Source organism: Geotrypetes seraphini, chromosome 3, assembly GCF_902459505.1.
Source record: "Geotrypetes seraphini chromosome 3, aGeoSer1.1, whole genome shotgun sequence".
NCBI lineage: Eukaryota > Metazoa > Chordata > Amphibia > Gymnophiona > Dermophiidae > Geotrypetes > Geotrypetes seraphini.
In genome coordinates this window covers 178109900-178128926 of record NC_047086.1, presented here as the reverse complement: position 1 = coordinate 178128926, position 19027 = coordinate 178109900, and the positions used below count along the sequence as shown (strand labels likewise).

The 19027-nt window shown below is 40.7% G+C and overlaps 1 protein-coding gene across 5 annotated transcripts in view; it reads left to right on the top strand.

Moving 5' to 3' along the window:
• Positions 1-19027, top strand: part of TRMT11 (tRNA methyltransferase 11 homolog) — a 177133-nt gene that overhangs the window by 17309 nt on the left and 140797 nt on the right. For all 5 annotated transcript variants that reach the window (XM_033937105.1, XM_033937103.1, XM_033937104.1 and 2 more), the window contains 3 exons: positions 2309-2382; positions 11801-11882; positions 13141-13233. In XM_033937105.1, coding sequence (XP_033792996.1) covers positions 2309-2382; positions 11801-11882; positions 13141-13233 — 249 coding nt within the window. The remainder of the gene's footprint in view (positions 1-2308; positions 2383-11800; positions 11883-13140; positions 13234-19027) is intronic.

Sequence of the window (19027 nt, the reverse complement as noted above, 5' to 3'; positions counted from 1 at the left end):
GTTTATATACCGCAGGACTGTGAAGTTCTATGCAGTTTACAATGATTAGAAATGTTACAGATTGATTGAATAAACAAAGTTATAGATTGAATGAATAAACAAAGTACAGATTTGGCGACAGGTGGTTCTTGCACTTGGTTGATAGGACTAAGATTAAATAGGTTGGTTTCCTAAGTATTTCAGGAATAGATGTGTTTTCAGGCGTTTCCTGAATTCTCCATAGGTAGTAGGCACAAGCAATTGCTCAAGATCTTTACCCCATAATGCTGCTTGATGTGCGAGAAGATGTTGATGATACTTTTAAATTTACAACCTCTAACCGGTGGAGAAACGAAGTTCAGGTGTGAGCTTCGCTTGTGTCTACACCTTGTGTCTACACCGGTAGAGAAACGAAGTTCAGGTGTGAGCTTCGCTTGTGTCTACACAAGCGAAGCTCACACCTGAACTTCGTTTCTCCACCGGTTAGAGGTTGTAAATTTAAAAGTATCATCAACATCTTCTCGCACATCAAGCAGCATTATGGGGTAAAGATCTTGAGCAATTGCTTGTGCCTACTACCTATGGAGAATTCAGGAAACGCCTGAAAACACATCTATTCCTGAAATACTTAGGAAACCAACCTATTTAATCTTAGTCCTATCAACCAAGTGCAAGAACCACCTGTCGCCAAATCTGTACTTTGTTTATTCATTCAATCTATAACTTTGTTTATTCAATCAATCTGTAACATTTCTAATCATTGTAAACTGCATAGAACTTCACAGTCCTGCGGTATATAAACTGTTATTATTATTATTATTAATCACCTAATCAGACATTCAGGGCATTACACAATTCTAAAAATACTTTATAAAACAAACATGGAGAACAAAAATTCATATTGGACAGACAGAATTCATAAGGAACCCGGGATAGAAATACAAAGGATGGGGATTTTGAATGTCATGCACACACAAAAACCCACACATACATGCAGATAAACGGTCCGTGCAAAAAGCAATCTCTGTACTTTCGTACAATTTTCTTCCTTTACAAATACAGCACAATAGAAATATAGCCAGTTCTAACCAATTTCCTGACTCCTGAAATGTTCAACCTACACCGTTTTGTTTTGTGTTGTTTTTTTTTTTAGGATGCATCCGAATCATGCTGAGCCCTGTAAATGCAAACAGCTTACATCTATTGTCTAACTTCTGATCCACAGATTAGAATCCCTCCCTGCTATTTCAGTGATGGATCAAGTCATTTACTAAAGCAACGGAAAAGAAACAGGAGAGGAATGATCAATTTCTCCACTTACCAGTTTGGTGGCCAACCCCAGACAGATACCTGCATTTTAACCCAGGACTCGATTAATCACTTAAGCTGGCCAGAGCCACGAAGTCTACCAATCCCAAGGAGAGAGACCAGCTAGCTTTGCAGACAGATCGGTTCTCAGACCAGACACAAGTGACCAATCGAGTAGCCGGCGGTCAAAAGACCTTCAAGTCCCTGTTCGGAAGCCAAATGAAAGGTCACTTTGGGCAGCCACAAAACTTAGAGACTTGAAGAAAGCAACAGGTTTTATTAGCATATGTATGCGACTCCTGAGCCCCAAGCTGGTTTCAGAAGTCCCGAAACCAGGAAGTTACAGAGATATTTATACATTCTTCTGGCTATACAACTGAATTTTAGAAAAAACTTTTCACGTGTTACTTTTCTTAACAATCATTGGTCCTAAGCTCACACTAGCAGGTCACTTATCTAAGCCCTGCAGTCTTTCTGTTACATGTCCAGGAGGGCGGAATACAATATCGTATGCCGAGATAGCCATAAGAAGCTAGAATGCCCAAGCTAAAACACCCAGTGCAGGCAGGCTAGAACATGAGATAAGTTAGGTCTACGATGAAACATAATTCAGCATTTTATTAAAGAGAAAACTTAGTTCAACACTTAGGAAAACCAGTCCCAGACTCCTTCAGTGGTATACCCTTGGGCAGATTGGATGGACTGTGCAGGTCTTTATCTGCCATCATTTACTATGTTACTTTATATATAAGTATCTGTATTGTATTTATCTTATAGAGATAAATTAACAGGTTCATTTCAGTTGAGCATTAAAAAGGTTACCCAGACATTGGTTGGCAGTCAATATCCATATTCAAATTTCTGTACCAAATCTTGCTTTTTATTCATTTGAATCTATGGAATTGATATTTAATTGCATGTCTTGTTTGCAGACAAGTAGCCATGAATCCTGTTTGGAAAAGAAAAAGACAAGAGTATAAAATGATTCCAAATGGCTTACCTAATCTTTTAATTTTTCTAGTCTCCATTTTGGATTCTCAACATTCCTGCTGAAAATATGGCTAGAGGCCTGATGGAGCGGACAGTATGTGCAAAGTAAGACTGGGAAATAAGCTATTGAGACACAGGATGGGGCAACTAAAACATTTTTTTGTGTAATTTCCTGTGTCATTTATGAGAATTTTAATTGTATTTGGTTTTGCTTTGGCTATTTTGTTCTTGTCAGCTTCCAAATAACTTTGAAATAGTGCACACTATGTGGAAAGCAAGCATACTATTTTCCCAATATTTGCATACCCATAATGATTCTTGTATGTATGTTGGTTACACTATTATTGGTGAATGGAAAAAAAATCCCCCAAAAGTATATTCTCTGCTCATTTTCAGTTCATAATAACATAAAACAATATGGGATATGTCGTTGACTTTTCTTTGTCATTACAAATAGCCCAATCTGTTACATCTATACAGGAGCCCATGTGTTAGGTGATCAATCCATTGTCACAAACTGGCTTTGCAGAAGTGTGTCACTCATAGCTTTGAGCACCTCCCTCATTCCCAGTGGAGTAGAGTGCCCCTTTCAGTTTTTCCTTCTGCAAGCGAACTGTACAGATGTGGTTCTGATCTGCTTAGTTTTTCTTATTTTCAGTTATAAGTTCATTTTTTCTGAGGCTTTGGTGCCCATTATTTCCTATTTCTTGTACAATCCCGCTCTATTCTTGGACAAGTGGGTTTTGCATCTATGGTCGCCAGACAGCTTGTAGGAAGCCTCATTTACATAAAGTTTTCAGTCCCTCCCCTCTTACTTCAGGACTGCCCTCAAGAATTCAGAATCCAGTTGCATTCCGATAGGCTAGACAGTAGGAGCTAGTCTTTTCTACTCGTGTTTATTTTTAATTTCAACTCAGACTTTTTGTTTGTGATTTGTGCTTTTGTGCTGCAGAGGTTCCCCTGGGGACAGCTCTGACTGCAGGAGATTGCAGACTTTGCGGGAAGTCTGTTTCCAGGGGGTTGACAGTGAGTACAGGGCTGACAGCCTGTTTTAGTGATTTTGGGGGAGTCTCCAAAAGTGGATTTTGGACAGTTTGGGAGTTAGCCCTAGCCCCCCCCAAAAAAAATCCCAAAGTTGCTGTGTTCTGGGGGTTTCTATGCTTTTCTGGGGCTGTGTTTTTTTTAATTGAAAATTACACTCGTGGCCATCTTGGATTTTCCCCAATCTAAATTTAGTCGGAAGGGGCCATCATTTGGGGAGGGGCTGCATTACATTTTTATTTTTAAGGAGGAGCTGCTCTGAAGAGTTCCAAAATTGCAAGGCAGAGGCTTCCTTAAAACTCTCATTTGATGTCACTGCCCTAAGTTTTCAGGTATCTGTGTGCAGCTCTTACAGTACATGGCTAGAACTTCCCTTCGCTGGGTATAAGAACTTTCCATTTGAGATCTGGAAGTGGACACTTAAGCTATGGTGACCTTGATTAGGACTTAGTTGTGTTTGGCCTATGTGGCTCATGCCATGTACTGTTTGGTTAAGGGTTCATTGAGAAGTATGGTTCAGCAGATACTGCCAGGCACTTTCATGACTGTGGAATTGGGCTGCTGATTTGGCATCTAAAGATCAGTTTAGCAAGCTTCCCTTTAGGGGCAAGTTGTTCATTGAAAATCTTGAACATCTCCCACATTCTTGGCTGGCTTCTCAACTACAGGAGGACAAGTCTATATCAGCAGCTTAGCTGTCCTCTAATGGGAGTTGCTTTTGAGATATGAGATGGTATAGGCCAGAATTTTTTGGGTCCTTTTAGCCCTCCTTTCATGGAGACAAGAAAGAGAGGAATCAAGAAGGAAGACTCTCTAAAGCCCTTTGAGCTTTAAAATGATGGCGGTCCAGGTCCACTCTTCGGGTCATCAGATAGGAGGATGTTTGTCCAGCCTTCTTGAGGAGTGGAACAGAATCACATCAGACTAGTGGGTGGTAGAAGTGATCAGAACTGGTTACACAGATTTTCTAAACTTAATTTCTGAAGTACGCAGTGAAAACTGTAAGGGTGTTTATTCTTAGATAAGCAGGCAGCATATTCTCACATGTGGGTGACGTCATTCACGGAGCCCCAGCACGGACAGTGAAAAGTATAGAATCACTTTAAGCTTTAACAAGCTTTTAGACTGCCCGCACCGTGCATATGCAAGTGCCTTCCCACCCGAAGCCAGCTTGCAAGGTCGTCAGTTTATCCTTTTCTGTGGAGTGAAGAAAACGTATCTCTTGTTTCTCCATCAAGTTGGCTTCCCGTTACTATTTTTTTGTTAACTTTTCAACTATTTCTAGTTGCTGTCCTTTTTTTTCTTTTAAAAAATAAGTAATCTAGAAAATCTAGTAAAATAATCTAGAAAAGTAAAAGGAAAATTAACTTTTGGACTTTCTTCAAACTTCAATCGAAGTTCAGCAACCTTCACACAATTTTCCATCCTTACTTCCTGCTGTGATCATTGATGGATTTTCAGCCTTGTTTCAAATCTACCCCAGCTTGCCTTCTCTAACTGTATCTGACTCCGGGACTACAGATTAGAAGAGGAGAGCTACTGTTGATTAATGTCATAGTTTTTTATTCGACTAGGTCTGGGGTCAGACTTCCAGCGACTGCGACTTGTCAGAACTGATAGACATCAGTGCTTCCATATACTTGCATTGGTGACATATTAGCATTAACTCTGGTTGATGCATGCCTTTCTGTAACTGATGTGTTTACCATGCAGATGCATCACAGTGGAGAATACCCTGCCAGTTAAGCATTGAGTCCATTTGATGCATGGCTTCATGGGCAATACAGATTGTCATTTCTAAAGTGCATTGCCTTTTCAGGCATTTACACTTCCATCCGTTCTGAGACAACCTGCTGCACTGAGGGTTCCGGCGGTTGAACTATCGGCACCGCTGCATGCTTTCAGGGAGAAACTCAATGAGTTCTTCCAAGGGGAGTTCGGTAAAAAGACCAACCAAAAAACAAAGCGACTCCTTTGGTACCAGCCCAGCCTAAGCATACCACTACGAGGCCACATGGTACTGTTTTCAGCTATCCATTGGCTATGGATCTTCTGCGAGGCATTGTTGCTCTCCTTCTTGATGACATTCTACCTCCTAACATCGATCTTCACATCGTCGTTCTAACTCATCTCATCACCGTTTTCCATTGAGGCATCAATCCATTATTTCAAAGCACGACACCAAGATACCTCATCCCATCGATCTCCTGCTTTGAAGTGAACAGCTGTTCTTCAAGAGTCGGTCTGTATCCGGAGGACACCTATGCTCCCAATCCAACTTTTACTGCATTGACCATTATCGAAGCATCATCTTCTGACTGCAGTTCAAATATCTGACTGTTCATCTTTTGTTTCCCGATGTATGAAAGGGCTTTTACATATCCAACTACCTCTCAAACTACCTCCAGTGGTTTGGGATCTTAATGTTGTTCTTATCAGGTTGATGAAACATTCCTTTGAGACTTTGTCTTCTACTTACCTTAAATATTTTCCTTGGGAAATGGTATTTTTAATCTCCATCACTTCTGCACGTTGAGGCACTGAGTTCTGGGTTTTTAATTTCCAGCAGCTTTCTGCTTCTTTCCTATGATTTTCTGGGTTACCATTTCAACATGCTTAACCAGCCTGTAAGGTGGTCTTTTCTGTTGTCTGATACAAACATGCAAACATAAGTGGCGGAATCTAACATGGGTGTAGAGCTTGTTAAGTTAGATTCCTTTCCCATGCCAAACTATGTGCCCCTTGTGTTTCGGCACTATCAATGAACATTTTTTTTAATAACCATTGCAGCAAAGCAGGATCAACCAGGTTATTTTTACTGATATGCGCATACCACTGTACCATCAATGTTCATACAGTACTTTCCAGGAAGCTCATACACTTACTTTCAAGTATTTTCCCTACATGTGTTTCTCCTATTGTTAATGGACATTATTCACAACACCCTTTACTCCATATCCTTTCTTATTCTAAAGGACCAGGAATTTGGGGAGGGGGAGGCCACTACATCCTTTTTAGGATGTTTTTTTCATTTTCCCTCCAGTTTATCTCAAACAGAGTCTCTGGACCGAAGAATTCATGTCCTTGATCTAAAATTTGAGGCCTGTGCTCTCGAACATCAGTGCACACTTCCAAAATCCTACTACATTAAGATTGTAATTCTAGACCTGTTCCTGCTCGGCATGCTGTACATTCATATTTTCAGTTTCATTTTACTCTCTGGACAGAGCAAATGGATATGCTCGGATGCACTTAGCGTATACAAGTTTTTATAGCATTTCATAGTTCCATTAGAAGTGGTTCCAGTACCGAAATCAAGCTGTACCTTTTTCACAGTTCCTCGGGCCTTGTTTCGAACTTCATTCTCTGTGTTACTGTTCTACCTGTTATACTTCTCTGCAATATGCGAGGATCTTGTTAATCTACTTTAAATGTTGTGACCTCTAGACCTCTAGGTCACTTCTGTGTTACCTCTTTTATCGAGAGTATATTCGTTATTACTAATGTACTACACTTACATGTTTGTAAGAATATTCCTCATGAACCCCTCCATGGTGGTAATGAAAGCCTGTAATCTTGATCCACCATCTGTCTCATTTTAAATGACTTTTGGATCAAAAAACAATCACACAATTTGTCTTAGTTGATGATCTTATGTACTCTTGCTACAACCTTTTTCTACTGGTCTAGCAGCGTTACTTTTCCTCTTGCCTTTCCCTGGAGCAGAAATGTTTTGGGCTGCTGCAGGGGAGCAGAGTGGTTGGTCTGTTGACTTCTTTTTACCATTATACTTCTATATTTCTGTAGGAAATATCTTAGTTGCATTTCACCCTATTTGTAGTTTCCTCAATGGGGTTAGCTGTGAGAAAGATTTTTGCATGGTCCTCTGGTTTGTTTCTTGAATTCATACATAAAACCTTGTTCTGAGACTATGCTGCTTTATATCTGACCCTCTGGGATTATGCTTATGCATAGCTCACATGGTATCTTCAATCCATGCTATCCAATTTGCCTCAGTGCTTCAGTGTTCTCTGGCATCTCAGTGGTCTCCAGCTTTCAACCTCTTTTCCGAAAAGATCAGAGTCAATTCTTCAGGATTGATGTATCCAATCACTCTCCATTGCGTACTTCTCTGTGCAACACTGAGGCTTTTCTTCTGGTTGCCCTGTTCTTCTCGTATTTTTTTTGCTATTTATGACCGCTTTCCATGGAGCACATCTATTGCTTCCCAGGAATATTCTTTTCAGCACCTCAACTCTCCAAGCACTTTGCCTCTTTTCGTAGAGTTAACTTACTATCAACTCTCTGCGTCAGTTGGTTCCACAGACTCAGAAGTAATTTATTTGATTTTTGGCTAGCACGTGGCTAACCTCAGTTACTCTTCTATACCAAAGTATGAGGGTACAGGAGTTCAATGACAAGGGTTGTTACTTTGTTTTTCCTGTTCACCTTCTGAGTACACTTGTTTACATGTGGCGTTTCTCTCCTACAAGCGCACGGAGAAAAGAGAGGCAAAAATAGAATATAGGACCAGGTCTACAGCGGTCAAAATGGCAGTTAGGGAGGCAAAACTTCGAGTGAAAGAAATTCTGGCAAAAAACAATAAAAAGGGGGACAAATCCTTCTTCAAGTATATTAGTGACAGAAAAAGGAACACAGGCGGGATAGTACGCCTTAGAAGACCGGACGGAAGTTACGTGGAAGCAGATTCCGATAAAGCCGAACTACTGAATGAATACTTCTGCTCAGTCTTCACCTGTGAGGCACCGGGACACGGTCCCCAGTTGAAGGCAACACAAAGCACAGAAGACCCATTTCAGAATTTTGAGTTCACACCAGGTGAAGTTTACAGTGAACTGGCAAGACTCAAGGTGAACAAAGCCATGGGACCAGACAATTTGCACCCAAGAATGCTCAGAGAATTGAGCGATGTCCTGGCGAAACCGTTGGCTGAGCTATTCAATCTCTCCCTAAGTAAGGGGAAAGTTCCCCTGGACTGGAAATTAGCTAATGTCGTTCCTCTGCATAAAAAGGGTTGCAGGGCAGAGGCTGCGAATTATAGACCGGTGAGTCTCACATCAATAGTGTGCAAACTCATGGAAACACTAATTAAAAGCAAATTGGACACAATCTTGAATGAAGGGAATCTTCGGGATCCCAGTCAGCATGGATTCACCAAGGGTAGGTCCTGCCAATCCAATCTCATCAGCTTCTTTGACTGGGTAACAAGAAAGTTGGACTTGGGAGAGTCTTTGGACGTCGTGTACCTGGACTTCAGGAAAGCTTTTGACAGTGTCCCACACCGCAGGCTGCTAAGCAAGATGGAATCGATGGGGTTAGGAGAGACACTAACTGCATGGGTCAATGATTGGCTGAGTGGCAGACTTCAGAGGGTGGTGCTTAATGGTACCCTCTCTAAAACATCGGAGGTGACCAGTGGAGTGCCGCAGGGCTCGGTTCTGGGTCCACTCCTTTTCAACATATTCATAGGGGATCTGACTCAAGGGCTTCAAGGTAAAATAACACTATTCGCCGATGACGCCAAACTATGTAATATAGTAAGTGAATGCAGTTTACAGAATTATATGGCGCAGGACCTGCTTACATTGGAAAGTTGGTCCTCAACCTGGCAACTAGGCTTCAATGCTAAGAAATGTAAGGTCATGCACCTCGGAAGCGGAAATCCATGCAGGACGTACTTCTTGAACGGAGAAACTTTAACTAGGACTTCAGCAGAACGAGATTTAGGAGTAATCATCAGTGCAGACATGAAAACTGCCAATCAAGTGGAGAAGGCTTCATCTAAGGCAAGGCAGATATTGGGTTGTATCAATAGAAGTTTCGTCAGCCGAAAGCCTGAAGTCATAATGCCGTTGTACAGGGCCATGGTGAGACCTCATCTGGAGTACTGTGTGCAATTCTGGAGGCCACATTACAGTAAAGATGTGCGCAGAATTGAATCGGTTCAACGGACGGCCACCAGGATGATCTCGGGGCTCAAGGGTCTCTTGTACGAAGAGAGACTGAACAAATTGCAGCTCTACACTCTTGAGGAACGTAGGAAGAGGGGAGACATGATCAAAACATTTAAGTACCTCACGGGACGTGTCGAAGTGGAAGATGATATTTTCTTTCTCAAGGGACCCTCGGCCACAAGAGGGCACCCGCTCAAACTCAGGGGCGGAAAATTTCATGGCGACACCAGAAAGTATTTCTTCACAGAGAGAGTGGTTGATCATTGGAACAAGCTTCCAGTGCAGGTGATCGAGGCAGACAGCGTGCCAGACTTTAAGAATAAATGGGATACCCATGTGGGATCCCTACGAGGGTCAAGGTAGGGAAATTGGGTCATTAGGGCATAGACAGGGGGTGGGTAAGCAGAGTGGGCAAACTTGATGGGCTGTAGCCCTTTTCTGCCGTCATCTTCTATGTTTCTATGTTTATTTACTACTCGGGACCACATCTATCATGACTTGTTCTTCGTTCCTTATTTCACTGGGGTGAAATTAATATATTTTTTTGATTCCCCAGTTTCTAACGTGCCATTCACAGGGGATAGTAGTTTGAAGGTCCCGCTACTTTCCTTCTAGGAATATGCTTTCAGGGGCTCAGGTCCCACTTTTACTAATGCACCTTAGTAACGCTCTAACCTTACTAAGCTCCTCTTTTTCAGTACATAAGGAGTCTTTTAAAAATAAAAAACACAAAAAACAAATATTTGACCAACTTTTTGTTTTTAACCAGGATCTTAAACAATTCTATTAACTTTTTCTTTTTTTAAATCTCTGTGTGGATTTCATGTTTACTGTCATATTGCTTGTGTCATATTCTTCCCCTTTCTATTCTCTGCTGATTTATTGTTTAAGGCTTATTACAATCCTTTCTCAGCCTTCTCGAGATGGAAAAAAAAATTATATAATGTTACTATTGGGAGGTTCTTTTCTCCACAGTAAGCCACTATGTTGCTCTAGTTTTATACTTCCAAGCATCGGCGTTTCTTCCTTTCTAGAATGGTTCATCCTTTTTAGCCTCTACAACTATTCTTTAAATGTGAATCATGCTTTTGTTACTTATGAAAGTCCGTTCCCTTTTTCATTTTTATCTACTCTGAGACATGACTGGTGTCAACGGCTCATTTGGTCTCTTGCTCCATATAGGTGCATTTACCAGTAGTCTTCTTATTTGATTCTTGAATCTTTTTGGCATCTCCATCGCCTATGTTTAGATTCACCTGCCTCTAGGCGGTCTTTTCTTATTTTATCAGCCTCCATACACTCGTATATGGTTTCTGGGAATTCTCCTTTTATCTCTAGCAGAGCATGGAATTCCCCTATTCATTTTTTCCCCTTATGTTCCTTCCCTTGCCTCCGGTCTCTCATATAAGATATTGGGTCTAGGTTTTGCGAGGCAACTCAAATTTTTCTGAGTTCTTGGAACCCAATTCTCCCTCCATCCCCTTTCTAAAGCTAGGGAATCCAACATCTGAGAATATGCTGCCTGCTTGTCTAAGGATAAAGCACGCTTACTTACCGTAACAGGTGTTATCCTGGGACAGTAAGCAGATATTCTCATAACCTGTCCACCTCTCCTAGTTGGGCTTCTTTGCTTGGGCAAAAAACTGACGACCTTGTGAGATGGCGTCGGGCAAGAAGTCACTCGTGCATGCTCAGTGCAGGCAGTCTAAAAGCTTGTTAAAGCTTAAAGTGATTCTAAAATTTTCACTGTCCATGCCGGGGTTCCGTGGATGACATCACCCACATGTGAGAATAGCTGCCTGCTGTGCCAGGATAACACCTGTTACGGAAAGTAACTGTACTTTATAGCTATTCTGCAACAGTAATTTTTCAGTTTGTATCTCTTATCTTTTTATTACTTTTTATTTAATATTTTTAAGGCTGCATTTTGATTAAAATTTGTAATTGCGATTAGTAATACAATTAACAGTATGTTAATTATTTTGGATTGGCTGAAGTTTTTCTAAAATATTGTTGGATTTGAGCATGTCCTGACTTGAACACCTCAATTTTGATTTCTATGTTCTCTGCAAAATGGGGCAGTTTGATGTTTACTGGGGTTGTAATATACTTTTTCACTCAGAGGGTGGTAGATACATGGAACGCGCTTCCAGAGGCTGTTGTGGACAAGAAAACACTAAATGGATTCAAAGAAGGTTTGGATAGATTCCCAGAAGAAAAAGGGATTGGGGGGTACAGATAGGTATAGAGCATTGCTCAGGCAATGGGCCTGATGGGCCGCCGCGGAAGCGGACCGCTGAGCAGGATGGACCTATGGTCTGCCTCAGCGGAGGCAACTTCTTATGTTCTTATGTTCTTATGTTCTTACTGTAGAAGAAATAAATGAAATGACAAAAAAATTGCAAGGATTGATTGAAATAATGAGAATGAAAAACTTCAAATTGTCTGAGTTCCACATAGTTCTGTAATTCAAGTGATATGAATGTGTTAACTTTTGACATTTCCAGATCTATATTTGAACTTTGGGGTGAGGGAAAATCCCATGAAGACCTGCATAAGTCTCTGAAGAGTTACCCAGTGGAGAAGATGGTATGTATATAAAACAAAAAATTCCAAAACATGGGCGGGCTGGATGCACAACCCCTGTCTGCACATCCTTTCCCCCTAATTCTGTATATGGTGCTTAAAGTTGTGCACATACATTGGTGTGTGTAGCTGATGTATATACCCAACTTACTAGATTAATAGGTCTAATTGATGCCAATTAGCAATTAACACCTCATAATTGACACTAATTGGCATTAATTGGAAGTTACGTGTGCAACTTGGTATGTGTACTGCCCAAAATGTTGTGTGTCAGCTCGAATGTGTAAATCTGAAAAGAGGGCTTGGTTAGGGATGGATTGTGGGTGTTCTTTTAAGTTATGTTCAGATTTTTAACTTGTGTGCTGATGTGCACACTACTTAGGCAAAATGATGTGTAAATAATGCTAAGAGTGTTTTTACAACTTGCACATAACTTTTATAGAATTGTGCTTAGTGCCACACTAATCGATGCAGATTTTTTGGACATGATATATTCTATAGAATCAGGCTCTTTGTAACTAATCTTAAACTGGATTACACTGACTAGATTTACGGTATAGTATTTTTTATTTATATATCATTTTTAATTATTCATACAAGCATAATGAACACACTTGAACACAGATTTGCAATTTCCAATAAGAAAATAATCTAAAGCATGGGAAAATCCCATCAAAAAGAAAAACAATTATTATTTAGTCCACAAATGATATTGAGTCAAAGGATAGAAATTAAACAAAAAGAAAAATGATCTCATTACCTTAGGAGCATTCACAAAGGACACAAGAAGCTGCCAGTTCGCATTACTCTTTTGGAACGGCAACAGAACCAATTATGATTTCACCACCTTCTTTAGCCACAATAAATTCTAACAATTGTTTGGGCTCAAAAAAAATGAAATTTTTTTTCCACCATAAGTGATACAACATTTTGACGGAAACTTCAATACAAACATAGCACCCAGAGAAATGACTCTCGGTCTATAGACCAACAAGTCCCTTCTTCTCTGCTGTGTTACTTGTGAGAGATCAGGGAATATACATATAGTTGAACCCAAAAATTGAACATTCATATTTCTGAAATAAGTCTTGAGTATTACATCTCTTATCGAACTCAAGAGCAAAAGTCACCATGGTATAGTATTTCTTTGAATGGAACATGTACACTATAGCAAGTGGTTAAGGGTATATCATATATTCAGAAAATACAAAGGTGCTCCTTTTTGTTGTTTATGCTAATATAGCATTCTGTTTTATTACAGGTCCCATTCCTTCAATCTGATTCTACATACAAAATAAACATTCAGGCGTTTAATAAAACATTGAGTCAGAAAGAAAAAATTGAGAGGATAGATGTAAGTACAGTATATATTTTTTTCATGCTCAGATATTTTTTTCTTTATGTACCCATATAGTGATTATTTGAGAAGTAGTACCTGCTGTCAAAGAATATATATAAACCCTTATTTTAGAAACATCCCATTGGTAATAGCACATGTAAATTGGCATCTATATCTATATCCCTGTAACCCGTTCTGAGCTCATTGGGGAGGACGGGATATAACCCAAATAAATACATCTGAATGTAAATAAAACAAGTTATGTTTGTGGGTCATGATCTGGAAGAAATTCTAGTAGAAAGATTGAATGTGCTAGGTATGAAAATGAAAGTAAAGCAGGAGCTGACAATTTTGGGAATTTGCCTAGATTCAACATTCACGATGGTTAAACAAATCCTGAAAACCATTCAAGGGGGATAAGCGCAGCTGCATACCCTATATGGGTTGAAATCTATGTTAACATCCTTTGACTTTAGAACAGCGGTACAGGGGTTGATTCTGCCAAAATTGGATTATTATAACTCACTATACCTTGGTTTGACACAAGTAAAGAACAAGGCCCTGCAGTTGTTAATGAACTTAGTGGCAAGTCTAGTTACTGATACGCCTAGAATGGTGCATATCACACCAGAGCAACAGAAGAGGCAAGTGAGATATCTAATTTCCAACCTGCAGTTACTTTATTGCATCAAAATAACCATTCCACAAAAATCTATGCAGATAAAATAAACAGTCCTCAGAGATTTCTCATTCACCTGATGAAGGCAACTTGTTTACCGAAACTTGGATCCTAGTTGAGTTTGTTATGCACTAACATGGGGACTGTATGTACTAACAATTTTGGATTGTTTATGCTATCGCCATAGACTTTTGTGGAATAGTTATTTTGATGCAATAAAAGTAACTGCAGGTTGGAAATTAGACATTTCAATTGCCTTTTCTGTTGCTCTGATATACTGTGAGGCAAGATCACTTCTTCCTTCTGGTTGGTTCGCATATCTCACCAGCTCCAGCTTGGTTTAGTGCACTGTGGGAGATTTATAGACCTAGAAGGATGTTGAGATCTGAGGGAGCCATGAAATTAACAGCAATTAAGAAAAGAAGGGTATGATATGTATTTTCAAAAACAAGAATGTTTTGTATTGCTGGGGTACATTTATGGAATAATCTACCTGGACATCTAAGACTGTGTAAGAACTGTGCTAACTTAAGAAGTTACAAAAAATTAAGATTTTGGAGTTAAAATTGGCTGAAAAGTGGGAACAAATTACCTTGCAGGCCCTTTTAAAAGCTAAATGTAAGTACAATGAGATTTCTTTCTAAATTGGTTAGGAAAGATTTGTTTTCTCAGAAGGCCCTGTATTATAGAAACTCAAATAAAGCGGGAGCACTGACATTAAGCATCAGATTACTGCATCTCAATGGCCACAAATTTGGGCTTGGAGGATGAGATGTACAGTGTCAGCGTCTATGAGACAAACTTGTTTTTTTCTGTTACATAGAGCATTTTGGACCCCAGTTCGTTTACAGAAGTTAGATAGCTCTAAGTCTAATAGATGCTGGCACTGTCATCTTGAAGCTGGGACATTAGATCATTTGCTATTCTATTGTCCATTGATACTTGCTTTTTGGAAATCAATTTGGGGTCAAATAAATAGCTTGTTGGAAAACCCGGTTGCATTATCGTATGATACTGTGCTATTTGGTACATCAATGAGGACTAAGAGCCAAATATCTTCTAATAATAAGAAATTATTACTCATGACAGGGGTTGCCATACAACATATTATGAAAAATTGGGATAGTTTGAATTATAGCTTTTGGTGAAACTCTCTATGTCACATATTTAAAATGGAAAGGGTAATTGCCATGCAGCAGGGGAATTTTAAGAAATTTCAAGATATTTGGGAGCCATTAACAAAATACTGTAATGAATGAATATAATTTTTTCCCTTAAATATGTACATACAAGGTGTGGGGAGAAGGGTGGGAGGATATTTTGGTTTTCTTATGAGTGCAAATAATGTGGAGGGGGGTTATTATATGTCTTCTTATGTTTGATGAAAGTTATTGATTATGTGGGGGGGGAGGGATATGGTATTTAAGTATAAATTGATGTTATATGTTGTTGCACTTATAAGTTTTAAAAATGAATAAAGAATATATAAAAAAAAAAATTACTAAAGACACAACTCTTTGTTGATGCCTAACTGTAATGAGGACAATTCCTTCTTCAACTGCCTTGATACACTGTTCACCATATAAGATGGGATAAGAGAGATTGTTGGATTTTATTTTCTTTCTTTTTTATGTTATGTCTTATGATAAATTTTATATATGTTTGCTGCTGGAAACCACTTAGATTCTAAGTTGTCTATAAATGTTTTAAATAAATAAATACAAATTATTTATTTCTAGTGCAATAGGTGTGTCATTCTGGACAGTAGGGTATTCGCCCCATGCTTATGAGTCATGCAGAAGGAATCCACTCCAGGTTTTCAGCTCCTCCTTCTCCAAAGGTCTGTGCTGCCCCCTTCAGTTTTTCTTCTGAATGCAAGCCAGGAGACATCTTTCTGATCTGCTCTGTATATTTTTAAAATTAATTTTGGTGTTTTTTCACATTTTTTGTGGATTTTGGTGCATCAGAGCTCCCCAGTACAGAGGTAAGCTCTGCCTGTGCAGAGAAGAAGAAGACTTGGGTCTGCGGCTGAAAGATTAATCCCCTGGGAACCTGTTTGGCTAGCCTGCAGAAAACTTTGTAGAGCTCAGGGTCCATATCCCTAGTGGATTAACTCACTTTCTGAATTGCAGGGACATGAGCACAAGCTGTTAGACATCTGCAGAGGGCTCAGTGGGACTCTTCAGGGTACTGTCTTCAATTTTGCCTCCCCTTCTTTGCGTGCACGGTTCCATGTTGAGTATTAGTCCAACTTCAGTCCGATTGGAGTTTGGCTCGCCTAACAGGGTGTAAAATTGGAGGAGCAAAGGTATCTAGAGCAGAGGAGAGAATGGTATTATAGGAAAGGATAGCTTCGTTGATGGGTTATGTAATATAGTAGTTGAAGAGAGAGCTCCAGGGTTAATAGTCTGAAAGTTCCTGAATATATTGGTGGCGATTGGCTGGATTTGGGTATTGGAGAATTTAAGTAGTTGAGCAGTTGTAGGAAAGGATTAGGTCCAGGCAGCGTCCATTTTGGTATATAGGGGTGGTAGAACACAACTGGAGATTGAATGAGGATGTTAGAGCAAGGAACCGGGAAGCAAAGGAGTTGGAGGGGCTGTTGACACGGATGTTGAAGTTGCCAAGGATGAGAGAAGGGGATAGGAGGAAGGTTCTCAGAGTATGTGGAGGCTTGGGCACAGATCTTGTCAGACCATTGTGTTGTAGAGATCATTTGGAGAGATTACAAACTCGAGTTCGCCCATCCCTTAACAGACTGGTTTGTGGACTTCCCGGTGGGGCAAGCAAAATCTTAGCAACAGTGCAGAGACTGGTAGAACTTCAGGCCAGAGAACCTGTGTCACCTGAAGAATTGAACCTGGACAGATACACCATAAACTTCATGGTGCCCAAGAAAGGCTCAGAAGATTGGAGACCCATACTGGATCTCATATACGTCAATGTGGCTCTGAAAGTTCCACGCGTTTGCAAAGAAACAGTGCAGTCAATCATCATAGTACCAGCGGTAGTACCAGGGGTTTTTCTGGCTGCCCTAGACTTGATGGAAGCCTATCTGCATATTTCCATATTTCTGGAGCACAGGAAGTTCCTGAGATTCTATGTCCTGGAGAAACATTTCCAGTTCTCGGTGCTTCCCTTTGGTCTGACAACAGCACCCCATACTTTCAAGCTTGGCCTGGATAGTGAATTTTTGCAAGAGCCAACTGGTTCCGTTCCAATCCCTGGAATACCTGAGAGCAGCAGAAGGCCATGTTTATCTTCCAGAGACATGCTGATAGAAGATTTGCTCTCAGATTCTAAGATGATGGCCAGGCCACCTCTGTCAGCTTGGCAGTACCCCCAGGTGCTAGGCTTCATGGGGGAAGGCTCATGTGTGTCCCCTTCAGAATGCTCTGCTGCCTCAGTGGACTCTTCAAATGGACTTTCTTCAGATGACACTCCCATAGACCCCGGAATCTTGCAACAGCATGTCTTGGTGGCTCCATCCACAGTCATTATTGAGAGGGATGGCCCTCCGGATAACCTCATGGGTTATTCTGACAATGGATGCCAGCCTTTTTTGGCTGGGGAGGTCATTCCAATGGGCACCCAGTCCAGGGGTGGTGGTTGGCCTCCCAAATAAAGTGGTCCTTCAACAGGCTGGATCTTCAGGAGTTATAGAAGCTGGAGAAGAGTCTGGCGGGACAGGCAGAGGGGACAATGCTACAATGGTGGTATATGTCAGTCACTAAGGAGGCACCAAAATAAAAGTGCCCAGCTATGTCTGGAAGCCCATTTGTTGTTCCGATGGGCAGTGCTCCATCTTCAAGCGATTTCCGCAGTGCATATAGCAGGAGTGACCAATAACTAGGTCAATGTTAGACCTGGGAGCGTGTACGTTATCTGCAAAATCATCTAAGCCATTGTTTGTTGCTGAGGCTGCCCAAATTCTGACCCGATGGCTACGGTAAGCAACAAGAAAGCAGACTGTTTCTTCAGTCAAAGTTCTGAGTTTGGAAGTGCAGAGCTGGATGCCCTGGTCCAGCCATGGCCAAAGAACAAACTCTTGTACGTGTTTCCTCCATGGCCCATGATATGGCAAATATTCCACAGAATATCAAGCCTCCCAGTGAGAGTGGTGCTTGTGGCACAGATTGGCCACACCGTCTGTAGTATGTGGATTTGGTTTATCTACAGAGGGACAAAGGTCTCAGACTACAGGTACATCCTGACCTTCTCTCTTGGGGCCCAGTGGTCATAGAAGATCTGGATCGCTAAGGTCTTATGGCATGGCTCTTGAGAGCACAAAAGATATTAAGAAGTAGTTATTGCTACTCTCCTCAGAGTTGAAAAGCCTACAACGGTCTCTGCATATGCTAAAGCATGGGAGATATTTCAGCACTGGTGCATGAAAGAAAAGGTGGAGTCATTTAGTGCTCTGATTTCAGTGGTGCTGGCTTTCCTCCAAGTAGGTCTAAACCAGTGGTCTCAAACTCAAACCCATTGCAGGGCCACATTTTGGATTTGTAAGTACTTGGAGGGCCTCAGAAAAAATAGTTAATCACTTATTAAAGAAATGACAATTTTGCATGAGGTAAAACTTTTTATAGTTTATAAGTCTTTCCTTTTGGCTAATATTGTAATTTATAGCTAAAGAGACATATGATCAAGAAACTGTTTTATTTTACTTTTGTAATTATGATAAACATACTGAAGGCCTCACAATAATACCTGGCGGGTGCATGTGGCCCCCAGGCCGCAAGTTTGAGATCACTGGTCTAGACAAAGGCCTCGCAGTGGGTCACTCAGGGTCCAAGTAGCAGGCCTCTCATGCTTCAGAGCCCGAGAACGCAAAGCTTCCCTGGCTTCTCATCCTGTCATAGCCAGATTCCTGAAAGGGATGCTAAGGCTCAGACCACCAGTAAAACAACTGTTTCTGTCATGGAACCATAATGTGGTCTTGCACAGACTCAGTCAGGCTCTATATGAGCCTATTCAAGAGGCATCATTGATGTATCTTACCATCAAAACTGTTTTCCTTGTGGCCATTACATCAGCAAGAAGAGTCTCAGAGCTGCAGGCAGTGTCATGCAGGGAGCCCTTCCTCAAGATCATGGAGGAGAGAGTTTCTTTGTGTTCAGTCCTATC